The 14925-nt window shown below is 33.2% G+C and overlaps 1 protein-coding gene across 1 annotated transcript in view; it reads left to right on the top strand.

The window, feature by feature from the left end:
- PTPRK (protein tyrosine phosphatase, receptor type K) overlaps positions 1 to 14925 on the top strand; it is a 498113-nt gene that overhangs the window by 408053 nt on the left and 75135 nt on the right. Inside the window, exons 11-12 of the mRNA XM_023529837.1 lie at positions 3993 to 4266; positions 6977 to 7013. Of these exons, the coding sequence (XP_023385605.1) occupies positions 3993 to 4266; positions 6977 to 7013 (311 nt within the window). The remainder of the gene's footprint in view (positions 1 to 3992; positions 4267 to 6976; positions 7014 to 14925) is intronic.

The following is a 14925-nucleotide window of genomic DNA, read 5'->3' on the forward strand; positions in this document are numbered from 1 at the left end:
GCCTGGTACTGCAAATCTTTGATTGGATCCTCATTACTACCTTCAGATTCTTCAAACTCTTACTTTCCACCCAATTTCTTCTTCATTTATGTCAGCCTATCAGAATATCTTGTTTGCTAATGCTTATTGCCATTTCTACTGTGTGACCCATCTCCTCTCCTCCCAATAAAAGCCATACCTATTTACCACCTAACTAAAACTCCTGAGAGCATCCATCTGTTAGCTTTGTCTGCTAGCAAAGGCTCTAAAGACTAGATTCTATTTTTCCCTACTTTATAACATACCTAGTGTCTGCCACACTGCATTTCACCATCTATTTGTCCAAATTCCAGTGGAAATATCCAGTTGTTTCTGCTCTGGTCTTCCTAATGTCAAATGAACTCCAATTACAAAAGCTTCTATCAGAGCACCCATGAAATCCCTGTTAGGTAAAGTTTGTCCATTTAGTTTCGTTTATTAGGAAAGCTAAAGTTACTTATCGTTTCTATAAATTTATTAATTCAATAACTTGCAATATTGCCAGGAGTTGAGCTGGATACTTGGAATAAAAATCCACATAGGCAATTTAGTACATGCCCTTAAAGTGTATATTACAAGGGAGTTGAAACATGGTTAAAAATAGACCTTGTCAAAGTTAATGCCAGGATTTTGAGTTTTGTTACTCAGAAACCGATAGTTCCTCTTGCAGAAATAGGTAAGTCATGAGAGACCTGGCTTACGTATTTAAGGAGTGAGGAGATGGAGAGCAAGAAATGTTATGGTATCCAAAATGTAATCAAACCTTTGCTCTGTGGATCATCAAAATGTTGGCAATGGGGCAGTATGAGCAACGGTGACTGTGAGATCTTGAGAAGTCTGTCCATAAGAGAAATAGCAAAATGTTGGAGCTGGGAAATTTCTCCTGAAGCTTTAAGGAGACATTTTTAGATAAAAATGGCAAAGTTTAAGTATACAATTGTATAAAATTTGTTGATATCACTAAGAATGTGTACAAGCTGAAACTATAATCAGATTCACAGAAGTTTTACTTACTAATGGGTAAGAAAAAAAAAAAAAACCATGGCAGGCCATTATAGGTAATTTTGTGTTCAGCTCCAACATTTTTAAGCATTAAATCAAGAAAACTACCACTGTATTTTATAATCGCTTTTTGAGTTAATGACAAAATTTCTTTGTATATTTTCTTAGTTTTTTATCTAAAGGGAAATTGCATGATGAGATGTCATGTTTTGGCTTCCCACAAAACTAAAAAGGACTACATTTCAATGTTGAATCGAGTTAGATTATAGAATAGCGAAATCATTTTTAGTTTTTTAATATGGGGAAATCATATTTTGAGTATTGAGTGAAGATTCATAATGCCAGTATATTGAGTTTAACTTAGTTTTAGAAATATTTTAACATTTAATTAAAAGGAATGGGGACTATATGAAAGATGGGTAGAATGAATAAAACTCTTCAGATGACTTTGGAATATTTTAAATTACTAGAGTACTAAGCTCAAATAATATTTAGATCTAGCTAGAATTAAGTACCATTAAATAATTAGACGAACACAAGGATGAGAAAGCATAGGTCTATTTCATGTAATCAGTCAAATTACTTCTAATTTGATTTCTTATTCCTTATTTTCTGTTCTTTAATTAATTTGTATTGATAAATAAGAAAGTAGCAGGGAAAAAAAAAAACCGTTTAGAAAAAGTAAAAGTATGAGTTTGGAGGACAGCCTGCCTAGACAAATTGAACAACAAAGGAAAGATGATTTTTTTTTTTAATGAATTTAATAATTTTTAGTTTAGGGTTCCATCTCAAGTTCAGTGCGATCTTTCCCAAAGAGCAGAAAGCACTTTTTTTAAAAAGACTTTATTTTTAAAAAACAAGTGTAGATTTACAGTCATATTGAGAGGAAGGTACAGAGATGTCCCATGTACCTGCTGCCATCACACATTCATAGCCTCCCCCATTAACAACATCGCTTACCAAAGTGCTACTTTTTTTTTTTTTTTTTGCTTCTTCCTTCACTCCTCTCCAACATCAGCAGTTTGCTTTTTTCTTAATAGATCTGGAGAGATCAGCTGCTTTGCATAAAACTTCTTAATTTGTAATGTACAACCTATGTCAATTTAATAGAATTAGTTAAGACCTAATTGTGTGCATGTGTAAGTTTATCTACCTATATGCATGTATCCACAGGATATGCAAATGTATAACATACAAATATGGATTTAAATTAAAAACAATCAAAGAAACAAAAAAAGATCAGGTTTGCTTAACCTGGGATATGTCAACTATGATCTTTTCTTTTATCTCCTCAAAGACTATGCTTATGTATTTCCTGCATTTTAAAATTAGCAAGTGCCTGCTCCATGGACCCCTCAGAGAGCATGTATCTTGTCCATGCCATTTCTAGGAGCTTAGAGACCCAAATTGGCAGAGATACAGAGAATGATGCAGTAAACATAATTTCAAATAATATAGGCTTCTGCCTTAGTTACTTGCCCAAATCTCAATTTCTGACATTAATACAATTTCTGTATATCGAAATGAAAGGAGATGGATACCAACCTACCAATTTCTTAGCAATATTTTAATGGGTAATGGGAACTTGAATAATTAAGAATTAAAGAAATTTTTTTAATTTATAAAGCTTCTTTCTTTTAGTCTATGAAGGTCTTCTGTTTATAGGTATAACAGAATTTATATTGAATTAGAATTTTATACTAGATTCTAAAGTGTTATAAATTTTAATTTTTAATTGACATAGATGCAAATTCAATCTCTTTCTCTTTCTGAGTGTGTATGTGTGTGTATTTGCCTGTCTCCCTTTTTCTTTTCTTTTTTTTTTTTTTTAGTGGAAGTTCATTAAAGAAAACATTCTGTTTTTGCTGGAGAGCCATTGACTAATGACTGTTTTCCCTATACAGAATGAGCATGTTTGTTTGCCTGGAGACTCAAGAGTCAAACATGCAACCCTACTCACAGCTATTTATGTTCAATTTATATAGGTGACCACAATACATTTTCTACTAATTTTCAGAAATTTTGAAACTTAATTCTTTTAAATTCATTAATAATGTATTAAAATATATTAATGATATCAAATTTCTTAGGTATACCTTTCCTAAAAATGTTTGCCAAAAGAATGTCCTACAAAGAAGGAATATTATTGAAATACCAGTTTCAGAAATTGATTTTAAAAAGTTTACAAGTGATTAGGCAGATCTTTATCTTAAAGTTGCATTTTAAAAATTTTCTCTATAAAATAATAGCTATAGTAGAAAAGTTTAAGACTTTTAGGAAAGGTATTGAAAGTTTAATTTTAAGTTTTAATAGGCCAAATGCCATCTGTTTCTACAATTTGTAGCATTTTATTATTAACAATTCTTGAAAAAAGAGTCAGTCTATTTCTGTGGTGAGGACAGATTTCTGTCCATCTGTGCCTGTGTTGCAGTATGTCACTTGTGCTTTAGGTCTACATAGCTGTGAGCCAATGTTGATGCCATGGCAAGGTCAAGAGGTGGAGAAGCCTGTCAGCACATTCTGTCTCTAACATGATGACAACCGCAGACTGGTGCTTCGGGCTCTGCCCTGAGCAGTCATTCTATTCTGTTGGGCCTTCGAACTGGGCCTTCCATACAATCATTTCAAAGGAAAATGTTCGTTTTAAACATTTAAAAATATCAGACAAGGAATTTAATCTATTATATGTCTCTGATTAGTGTTAGGTTCCTTATTAAGGTGACTCATTTCTCAATATTTAAAAATGTGATGTTTTTAAAACTTTTTCTCAGCTCCTTAATATACCTTAAGGTTGGAATCCATATGAAATTCTATTTTATTGAAAAATAGCTGCCAAAAGAATGCCGTGGGTTAAGACTGACTTTAAAGACTTTTAAGTGTTGCATATTACTATTAAATAAATACTTCATTCTTCTTTTGAGAAATCTTAGCATGTAGGCCCTCTAAATGTGTGCTTTTCTTTTGCCTAAAAGTGCTTACCAGATTGTCGTAGAGGAGTTGCACCCGCACCGAACGAAGCGAGAAGCCGGAGCAATGGAATGCTACCAGGTGCCTGTCACATACCAAAACTCCTTGAGCAGCGGTGCTCCCTACTACTTTGCTGCGGAGCTGCCCCCAGGGAATCTTCCCGAACCTGCCCCATTCACAGTGGGTGACAACAGAACCTATCAGGGCTTTTGGAACCCACCTTTGGCTCCACGCAAAGGATACAATATCTATTTCCAGGCGATGAGCAGTGTGGAGAAGGTAAGCTTCCTCCGAGATTTGCTTTTTCACTACCCTGAGGAAAAGCTGCAATCGAATTTTATAAATACTTGGTGCCATTTGTCAGAAAAAAAAAAAAAAAATGAAAGGAAATAAATTGGTGTGTAGGGGTTTTTGTTTCTGTTCCCAACAGCGTGCACAGTTTTGGGCTGAGGCTCCATGTGTTACATTGCACAAGACTCCTGTTTCCTAGTAACTGCTTCTACTTAAGCTTTCTTCAGGAAAGCACACAAGGGCAATTGTGAGCAAAATGATTTGAAAAAGTGGGGGTACTGCTGCTGGGACTCGGGCCCCAGTAAATATCGTGCATTGTTCTGTCTTCTTTGCTCAGTAGTAGCACACTTCAGAAGATTAAATTTACTGCAGGATAAACAGAATGCGTGTTCCACAGCAGGCTAATAAACCCTTGTAAACTTTTCAAGGGGTACAAACCAAATAGTAAATAACAAGTAACAATCCTCTGATTACAAAGTAATGGGACGCCTGTGGTATCTCTGACAGAACCTAAACAGAAGGCCGCCTGGAGATGGCTGGATGCTGTGCCATTAGAGAAGTCTGTTTTGTTTCCCTGGTTGTCCCTCCTTTTCCCATTTTGGACACAGTTGTTTTTGAGCACTGCCACTGATCCCAAACGAATATTGAAGAGGAAAACACAACAGGAAGTTAGAAACTACTAGTGGTTCCATATGTGGGGAAATAACCTAGCCTTTCATGCCTCATGCTGTTCTCTTGGAAAGATTTTCTTTCCTAAAACTTATTTAATTTATTTTTTAGAGAAAAATAGCAAAAAAAAATGTTGAGAATAGAAACTTTCACAATTTAAAATCCAGTAACGGAATGACATTTTGGGGTACTTGTATCTGTATAGAAAATTGCTGGGTTTGGGTAATTGAGTCCCTGAGATGGGTACTTGAGAGATAATGTGAATTACATGATATCTAATCGCAACAGTCATATTATATCTTGGAATAGTTTAATTGGAAGACATAACAATCCATTTACATTTCTGCTGGGACCATGAAACTTAGGGTATTAACTGGTCACTTTTGAATAAAAGCTCCATCTTTCTGCTTACTATATATAACTGACTTACAGTATATGGCAGAGAAAAATGCCACAGCATCTTCTAAAATGTACCCCAAAACCAGAGACTGCTCGTAGTTGAAAATGCTCTTCTCATCTTCTAGTTTATGCATAACAGGAAATCTTTAGAGGCAAGTTAGCTACCCACTTCCCACCTACACATCATTCCATACCACTGGTAAAAATGGCTTGCTCGAAAAAGAGATGATTATAAAAGTTAATACTTTATTCTGGGTATAAAGTAGCATAGTGGTAGAAAACATAGTTATGTGTTTGGGTAATCATCTTTAGAGAGCTGACAGATTCCAAATTAACTTTTGTTACTTGGTGTGTGGTATAAGAGAAGTATTAATGAATGTCTATTAGTTATAAAGGATTTCCTTTTGCACTCTATAAGAGTTTTGTTATAAATGTTCTCTTCTAATTGTTAGCATATCTGCATGAGATATAATCGAAGTCCAGAGTAGAAGCAATATATTTCACAGTTATCCTAGCAAAGAGTTTTAAAATTGGTGTGGCTCCTATCAGCGGAGGCTGATAATACTGATAGAGTTAACAGCAGTTGCTTTTAGGAAATCAAAATCCCTTTAGGCCTTTATGTGAAAGCGGAACAATCTCTTGCAGCCTACTATGAAGGCCTCAGGTCACAATTAAGTAATAGAAATACATGCTTTCATTTTTAATTACTGATTCCCCCTCGGTGCTTTATTAATTTAAGAATAAATGCTTAAGAGAAAATTACAAGCTCTTGGTTTATCAATGCATACAACTAAAGATGGAGTTATAAATGCATCTTAAAAACAAATAACCTCTATTTTGTTCAGTGGCTTTAACATCTTTTCCAGCCTCTTTGAATCTTCATGCAAAGATATAAACTGAATTAATTAAGCCCAGGAGCTGTGGACCTAGAAGTATGGTTCACCTCCTCATGCCACCCCACAACATTTAGAAAAAATGAAGGAAAAAAAAGTTAAAGACAGAGTCTAAAATAATTTGCATCTGTTTGTATCTACTAATTCCTTGACCCCATCAGTCTGACGAGAGGAGAAAAATAATTACATCAAGAAAGATTTAATCCCTAACTGCTAAATTAGAAAGAGAAAAAGAACAGATAAATTATAATGTAACTGTAATGTAATTTTTTGGTGATCTTTCTAACTACTGTCATTTAGCTTTTTAGTTATGCTAGACTCCAAGTATGAGTCTGTAATGCCCAGCTTTGGTCTGAGTGCACAGCTTTGAGGTAAAAACAAAATTCGTATTTGGGTCTGATTTCTATTAGCTTTGCAACTACATTTTTTTTCCTGACTGTTCAAAAGTACAATATATGCAAGTAGAATGTTATACTTGATGTCTCAGACAAGATAGCCTATTTCATTTCAAACCGAAAACAGATATCTAAATTTTTGGAAAAATATTAAATATTTTTAAAGTCCTTATTTTAGATTTTTAAAAAAATCTCTCTGAAAGTGCATATAAAAACATTAAAAATTTCTTTAATACTGCAATTCTGTACTTTATAAACCTATTTTATAACCCCCAGATTGATAGTTTATGAAGTAGGAAACATTATGTATACACTGACTATTTTCTTTCATTTTTGCTTCAGGAAACTAAAACCCAGTGTGTACGAATTGCTACGAAAGGTAAGAGGTTTGCTTTTCATTTTTTTTGAAATTCCATTTGCCCGCTTTCTAAAACGAAAGAGCTTTGTTCCCTGCTTCAGGGCTAATTACATGTGGCACTTCTATTACAGAGTATTTGCAGTAGGGCCCAGTTAAACTGCCAGCCAAGTCCTCTGACTCACTTGGGTGTCTTTAACATGTAATGGGGTGCTACTTCCCATCCTATAGAACTTGACTGGAGGAATCTTGTTATAAGGATTTAGAAAACTTTAGAAGGGCTTATTTCTGACATTTAGTGTCTAAAAGGTCTTGAGCTGCTGATCAACCAATGTATTGGGAAAAAAAGCTCAGCAGTATCAGCTCAAAATAGCAAGTTGCTTGTTTAAAAACCTCTGCTTCTTTCTGTGGTAGACAGTTAAAGGTAAAAAGAAGCAAGCTAGTCCAGGTAGATGTAAAAACGTAGGTGTGGAGACTGGTCCATGTCTTCATTAGTAGTGCAGTTTTATTGAAGATTTACTTTTTTTAATTTAAAAAACTTATTTATTCATCTATCCATCTATCCATCTATCTATCTATCTATCTATCGATCTATCTATCTATCTATCTATCTATCTATCTATCTATCTATTTATTTTAATTCAACCAATGCCAAGAAATTAGATCCGTGATGACTAATGGCCAGTAAGGTCCTGCTGACATTTCATATTATAGCTTTGTTGCCTAGTTTCTTTAGGAGAAAACATTTTCATCTTTGAATGAGTATTTAGAGCTAAGAGTGGGAGAAAGTCTCTAGCATTCATTATGTTTATAATCCTTTATTTAAGACTTATTTGATTGTGCCAAAAAGAGAAAGTGAGCTACTTGGTGTATTCTAACAAGAGAAACAAGAAAAAGCTGTCTGCATGCAGACCTAGGGCTCTGCAGAGGGTTGGTGCTCTGGGTTGTTTGCTGCCAGAATTAGTGTTAGACCCACATTCATGAGCAGTAGTTTATTCATTTGGGGTAAAAATGAATGGCCATATTCTGTTTGTACTGGCATCTTTCCTTTCATCATTTTTCTCCATCTAATCATCAATCTGCCCAATTAAGCATTTGTGTTGTGCTCTTGATTTGTAAAGGCAATCAAGAAAAACATTTTCCTTGACTCATGAGAAGTAATAAAAAAGCTTCGCAGAAGAGAAAAGAAACTCGCTTTTTAATTCAAATACTATGATTCCTCACGATCTTGAAAAAATAAAGCAATCCTTAATGAATGGAAAGAGAATGTATACAGATGCATATGATGTCTGAGCATTTATTTTAAGAACTTAGCTTATGGATCAAGAGTTAGAGTTGAAAATTTTAGAAGACAATGTCAGACGTATTTAGGAATATATCACCTATGCTTTTCCAGATTTAAAATAGAGCCAGAGATGTAAAATGGTCTAGCATCAGCCTCTAAGCAGTTCTTTAGAGATGGTCATGCTGTGCTTCTATAACTGAGAAAAGGTAGCTATAAATGATTCTAAAATTAAAAATTTTTATTCACTTATTTGATTATTTGCATTTACACAAGATTTGTATTATATCATCTCTCTCAATACAAATAAAATTGTGATGAAAAATATCATGTGGTATTTCAACTACAAGAACGGTGAAATTATGGAAATCAAACTTCCCATGTGCCACAGAATATTTACCAGAAACTCAAGGATAGTAAGAAAGAGTCCATTTTTCATAGTTTATTCTTTGTCTAATAATTTATCCTTGCTATACTTCTGGATGGCAGGTTTACAGTGTGGTTTATGAATAAGAAGAGTGAGGACTCTAGTCTCAGATTGGGTCCAAATCTTGACTTTGCTCCTTATTATTCTTCAGGATTGGGCAATTTTTTAAATTTCTCACCCCCAAAATAAGAATATTAGAATAATTTCCTCTTACTATTATCGTAAGGCTTAAATAAGTTTAATGTATGAAATGGTTGAATAATGCCTAATATGTCGTGACTATTACATAAGAGTTAACTACTGTTTTATCATCATAATTATTGTAATCATTTTGTAACTTCAGAAAGACATAGTTTGTGTTATGGAGTTATAAAGAAATATGTATAAAAACAAAACTAAATTTTTATAATAGAAATTACTTGGGAAAAGTAAAGATTTTTTATGTTTCTATTCAGATCCAATGTAATTCCTTCTCTGAACATATAATATTTTTCCATATATGAAAACCACATTTATTAGAGTAAAACCAACTTACTGTCTGACTAAATTTTGAACTAACAGAATACAAATATGGTCATCTTTTGTATAAAATTTAAAATGAAAATAAAAACTTTCTGGCAGAGTATTTTAAAGACACACTTAATAGTCAAAATGGCATGACCATATTGCCTGGGAAGAAGCATGAAGGAACCTTCTGGGCAAGGAATGGTTCAGTATTTCACAGATGTATGTATGCACAGATAAAAATCTATTAAACTATGTACTTAAAATGTGTGCACTGTGCTGATTTAGGGTACTGAAAATTCTCAAGGAATGTGAAAGAATTTAAAAGCCAAAAACAACTAGAATACGTGCTGAATACCATAATCATTCTGAAAATTTTTGACATTGAAGAATTGTTCTAGAAAATTTCCAATGCAATAGATTTTTTCCTGCATTTTTGGAACTCATACCTGATGGCAGCTATCACATAAAGAGGATACAGAAGTTGGCTTAAGTACTAAAAGAAAAAGTATGAAGTATATAATCGACACCATGATGTTTAAAATAAATAGTGTTGTGAATATGTATTAGGTGACAAGGGAAGAGGTATTCTGGGAGTTATGTTATTTGCAGTGGGGATCAAAGCTTCTGCTCTCTGACTTGCATTTAGGTAAGAAGCTTTTGAGAAGATATGTGTCACACAGAAATAGAGTGAAAGGGTTTATCTAAATTATACTGGAAATCATGAAAGTCATTCCCTTTATAGAATAGCATATCCAAAACCAGAATTGTTATAAACATGTGAAAAGGAATTTAGTCAGCCATATCTTTGAAAAGCAAAAAAAAAGAATAAGTCTCAGAAAAGATTTTCGTCATACATCAAGAAAAAGGGACAACACTGAAATGTCACTTGTATAGTGAGGTGGGAGCACAGTGCAATGAGCATGCTCTAGGCTGTTTGATATTGATTTGTTCTGTATCTTTTTACATATAATTTATAACAACAGCTCAGACCGAGAGGATGAATCAGATTGGCCTTAATTAGCCGTTCTCAAACTTTAGCTTGAATCTTAATTACCTAGAAGCCTTGTTAAAATAGGTGGTTGGACAGAACCCCAGAGTTTCTAGGCCTAGGGAGGGGCCCAAGAATGTGCATTTCTAACAAGCTTATGGCTGTTGCTGCTGTTGCTGCTCACGTGGTCACACTTTGAGAACCACTAATCTAAACATTCCCCACCATGCACCAGTACCAATGACTGGTTTAGAGTTGTGTATGTAACCCAGTTTTGGTCAGGGCGGTCTAAGGATATCTCTTTTGTCAGATCTTCTAAGAATTCTTTATTTCTTCCTAATTTAGAAAAAGAGAGATAGCAAGGACAATTCCCAACCCATCGTTCTTATATTGGGCATTCTTTCATGAGGGTGTGATATTTAGCAGTTGAGAGCCAACTTTGCTACAAAGAGGAAAAAAATCAAAGAAAACAGTAAGGCAACTTGGATCTGCAACAATTCTGAGCTGAGCTACCCACTGCTGAAACTCCTTAACTGCAGATATTTATGTTTGATAAAATAAATGTTCTTAACATGAAAACCACTTTGGTGGGTAATGTGTTACTTACAGCAGATAATATCTGAACTAATGATAGATTCCCCGCCAAACACCTTAGGAATAAAAATAAAAAACAGTGGTTTGGTTTCAGTATGAGATGTAAAACACCAATTATTTCAAAGAATGATTGCAAGAAAGCACTTGAAGTCCATATAAACTAATTATTACCAATATAAACTAATTATTACCAACATTTTAAAAAAAGGTTCACCTATTTCTCTATTAGGTGTCAGTCTAGAACACCAAGAACACATTTGCTGCCTTGGCATAGGGACTTTGTTAGGGTTTATCCTCATTGAGCTCTAAGATAACTGGAAAGAAAGAACTTACACAGTTTCCCTAGAAGCCATGATAAAAAGAAAATTCCAAACCCTAAGGCGTGCATATCTACATTCATCCATTTATTTAATATTAGCTTTTTTATTCTTTTTATAAACCCCAAGTTGACATGTGATTGTAAAAGATGTCTTTAAGGTTGGAGAATTCTTTTATAGGGATTGGCTTAATCAGGTCATTATTAATTCAGAATATTAGCTATAGTTAAACCACGATATAGGTCGTTCCCAATCTCTTAAAAATATCTTGACTTCATTGCTAGCATGCATTTTAAGCATACATTTTAATATTAAGAACAATTAACTAGTCACAAGAGAATAGGTGTGTATGGAAGAATTTATCCAACATATATGATAAAACATACAAACACTAGTAATATTTCATTTTTATTCTTTCTTCCTTCCTTTGCTGTCCATTTCCTAATTACTGGATGAGTAGGGGTTTTTTTTAAGCATTTTTTGTATAATCTTACTCTTGTCTCATGTTGCTTTTGTCAAATCTTTCATTGGTGCCCTTTTCTCTGAGTGTGCAGATGGATAAAAGTGTCTTTTTAGGTGATCGGACATTAAAAAATAACAAACATGAGAAGAAAAAGAACATTTAGTCTGTCAAGAAATTACAGTAAAGCCATGGAAACTCCATTTGGTTCTACCATGTGTATAGAAGCTATTTGACTGAATTCATCCGCACTATATTTACCTCAGATGAACTTGAACCTGAGTACAACTCAATAATCTCAGCTCTTAAATTGCACTCTTATGCTATATTTCTTACAGAGCTTACAGTTGCAGTGAAGGATAGTTTGAAAAACAGAGTTGCGGTCTAAAGAAAAAAATATTTAATTGGATTTCAGAGTCTAAAATCCCAACCTTGGTCTCCTAAGTTGTACTAAGATGCTTTATATTTTGCCAGCTACATGTTGAAGGAAATGGTAAAGCATCAGGAAGAAATTTTCAGGTTTTTTTATACAATTTTTTAAGCTGATGGAAATTAATGTCAATTAGTTTAGTCCGGCCATTAAGAAATTCTGACAGGGGTGTGGCTTTTCTGGATCCCTAGGATGAACTTGCATTTGAAACTGACATCCCTTCTGAAAAACTAGTCAATGAGAATAACTTTGTTGTTTTTCCTAAAAATGCCTAAGTGTTTTTGCTGGTACTTACACTTCTTTCTCTTGTACCTCATTTGTCCTGCCTATTGGATCTAAGTCCTAATTTTCAAAAATTTATCTAATTTGGAATTTCATTTTTCTTGAACTGAGGAAAATGAAAGCATATCCAAGTGAAACCAAGCTGGGAACAAGCACAATTTTAATAAAGCTTAAATCAGTGGTTCATGGGTTGAAACTTTATTAAGCACCAGTATTTCCTGCTGCTCTGTCAAAGGCCTTATCACTGTAAATTTTTTTTAATATAGGGAAAGCTATTTCTCTATTATACTATATTATACTAAAAAACTAACAGCTAATCAATTTTTAAAACCTGTTTGCAAAACTAAAATATCCTTTTACTTTTGAAAAACTGAAGTAAAATAATAATATAATATTTCTACAGTAGATTTAAAGGCTAACAACTATACAAATTATTTATTATTCAGTAATTTTTTTAGGATTAAGAACTATTTAGATGGACTACAAGGTTTTTGAGGATAGAGATGACAGTCTGCTTAGATTTTTTGTCCATGCCTGATATTTAATATAAATGCAGTCAATCTCTTTAGAATAGATGAAGGAATGAATGGAAGACTACTGTTGTCCAGTATTATTCTACTTTTCAATGCCCTGAATATATATCAGTTGTCTTTTTTTCACTACATTTTTATTTTATTGACATAATTTAGAAATGATTTAAAGTGTTTATTTTCTTTCTAATCTTTACAGAAAAATGAAAAAATAATGAATAAAAATTTACCCTCTTAGTATTCCAATTAGCTTTTGCTTACCTTCCATTTCAGCTATGTTGCACTCTTAGACCAGAAAAAACGTAGAAGGAAAAGTTTTGTCTGAGTTACTAATTTCATTATTTCTTATGTTAATTTTCAACTTTCTTTTCATGAGTATCAATTTAAAAGTAGATTAAGTTTTACTCTCCACCCTACTGAGCAGAAAGCAGCGTTTGTGTGTGTTAGTCATTGATTGGGTCAGCTGATTCCTTGTAACCCAATGAATGTGTGATGTCCACAATGTCCTGTCCTCAATGGCCCTGCTGAGAGAGTATATACATTATTATAAAGGGGGCAAATGACTTAGAAGCCCTTGACTTTGAAAAGCTTCCGGTCCAGTTCCTGATACATAGAAAGACATGAGAAAAATTAAAGGCTATAAAAAATACAATAAAAATTTTGTATGTAATGTAAATATGTATGCTATATAAATATTCTAGTTATGTAATGCGGGAGTCTTCGAAAACAGCAAAGCTACTGATGGGAAATTTCTGGCAAGTGATGAATTCTAATCTCTGATGTAAGAAGCCAATTGAACTATGCTTATTGTTATTTTTGATTAATTTTTATTTTTAGCAATGATGTATAGCTAGTTTATTTTGCAGGCTTTTTTGGTATTGAGCATTTGCTTTTGTAATAAACTTTATAAAATTGAAAACTGGTCACAAACACAAACCTGTTATATAGAGAATATTAAATACCTTTTTTCCATTGTTTCTTTCTGAAAAGATATAAAAATAAAACCTCTGTTTTTAAGTATATTGAGAAGTTGCAAAGTGAGTTACTAAATTGATAGCATTTGAGATTGCATGTATTGATAATGTGCAACAAAAATAATTAAAATAATTTCTTAAATACTGCAGCTGCCACTCATAACACGATTCCACATCAACCACTGAACAATCCTATGTTTTCACTGATTTGCTTTGTAATAAGTAATGGAAATTATATTGGTAATAAGTAAATTTGAATTTATAAATTTAAATTAATACTTATATTTCATTTAATATTTCTTTTACAAAATAATTTTATTCTAAAAGTTGAATACCCCTGCTTTAAGTCATGTTTTCATTTTATGGATGAGAAAACTGATGTTTACTGATATGATTTTTCCAAAGTAGCATGGATTGTCAAAAGTGTAGAACCAGAAATCAATTCCCTGTACTTTTTTCAGGATACCACACTCATTCCACACTACCTCTCTAGAATCATCAATTTGAATACTAATATATGTTCAGTTCCCATCCTCATGTCAACCAAGGTAATATGATTACAAAAGTCCACTAAAGTAATCATTTCTCTAATGTGGTTAAAGACCAATCTTGAGATTTTTATTTGGTAGTTTAGTGTATACTGATGACATCAAACTTGGGTACCAATTGTTTATCAGGGAGAGTTTTATAATTTAGAGTTTCATTTAAATAATGTCAATAGCAAAGTTAAAATTACTATCTTTAATTTTAGGAATATTGCCTTAAGAGACTAATAATACAATAACACCACTACTCATATAACATTTCATAGACATTTATGAGCAAGGGTCAGATATAGCATTACCTTATGGAGCAAAGATGGAAAAACTCTTGGTGATAGGATTATCTCTCCCCAAAATCACTTTCTTTAAAAATGTCAATCACAACTGAGCCTGTTAACATTTCTGGAGAATTGATATGATATTAAATACATAATGATATGGAGCTCTGTGATAGGCTGCATAATTCTCCCCGTACCCCAACATGTCCACATTCTAATCCTTGACCCTGTAAATATGTTACCTTACATGGCAAAAGTGACTTTGCAGATGTATTAAGGACCTTGAGATGGGGTCATTATCCTGGATTATACAGATAGACTCAGC

The sequence above is a fragment of the Pteropus vampyrus genome, unplaced genomic scaffold, assembly GCF_000151845.1.
Source record: "Pteropus vampyrus isolate Shadow unplaced genomic scaffold, Pvam_2.0 Scaffold43, whole genome shotgun sequence".
Classification (NCBI taxonomy): domain Eukaryota; kingdom Metazoa; phylum Chordata; class Mammalia; order Chiroptera; family Pteropodidae; genus Pteropus; species Pteropus vampyrus.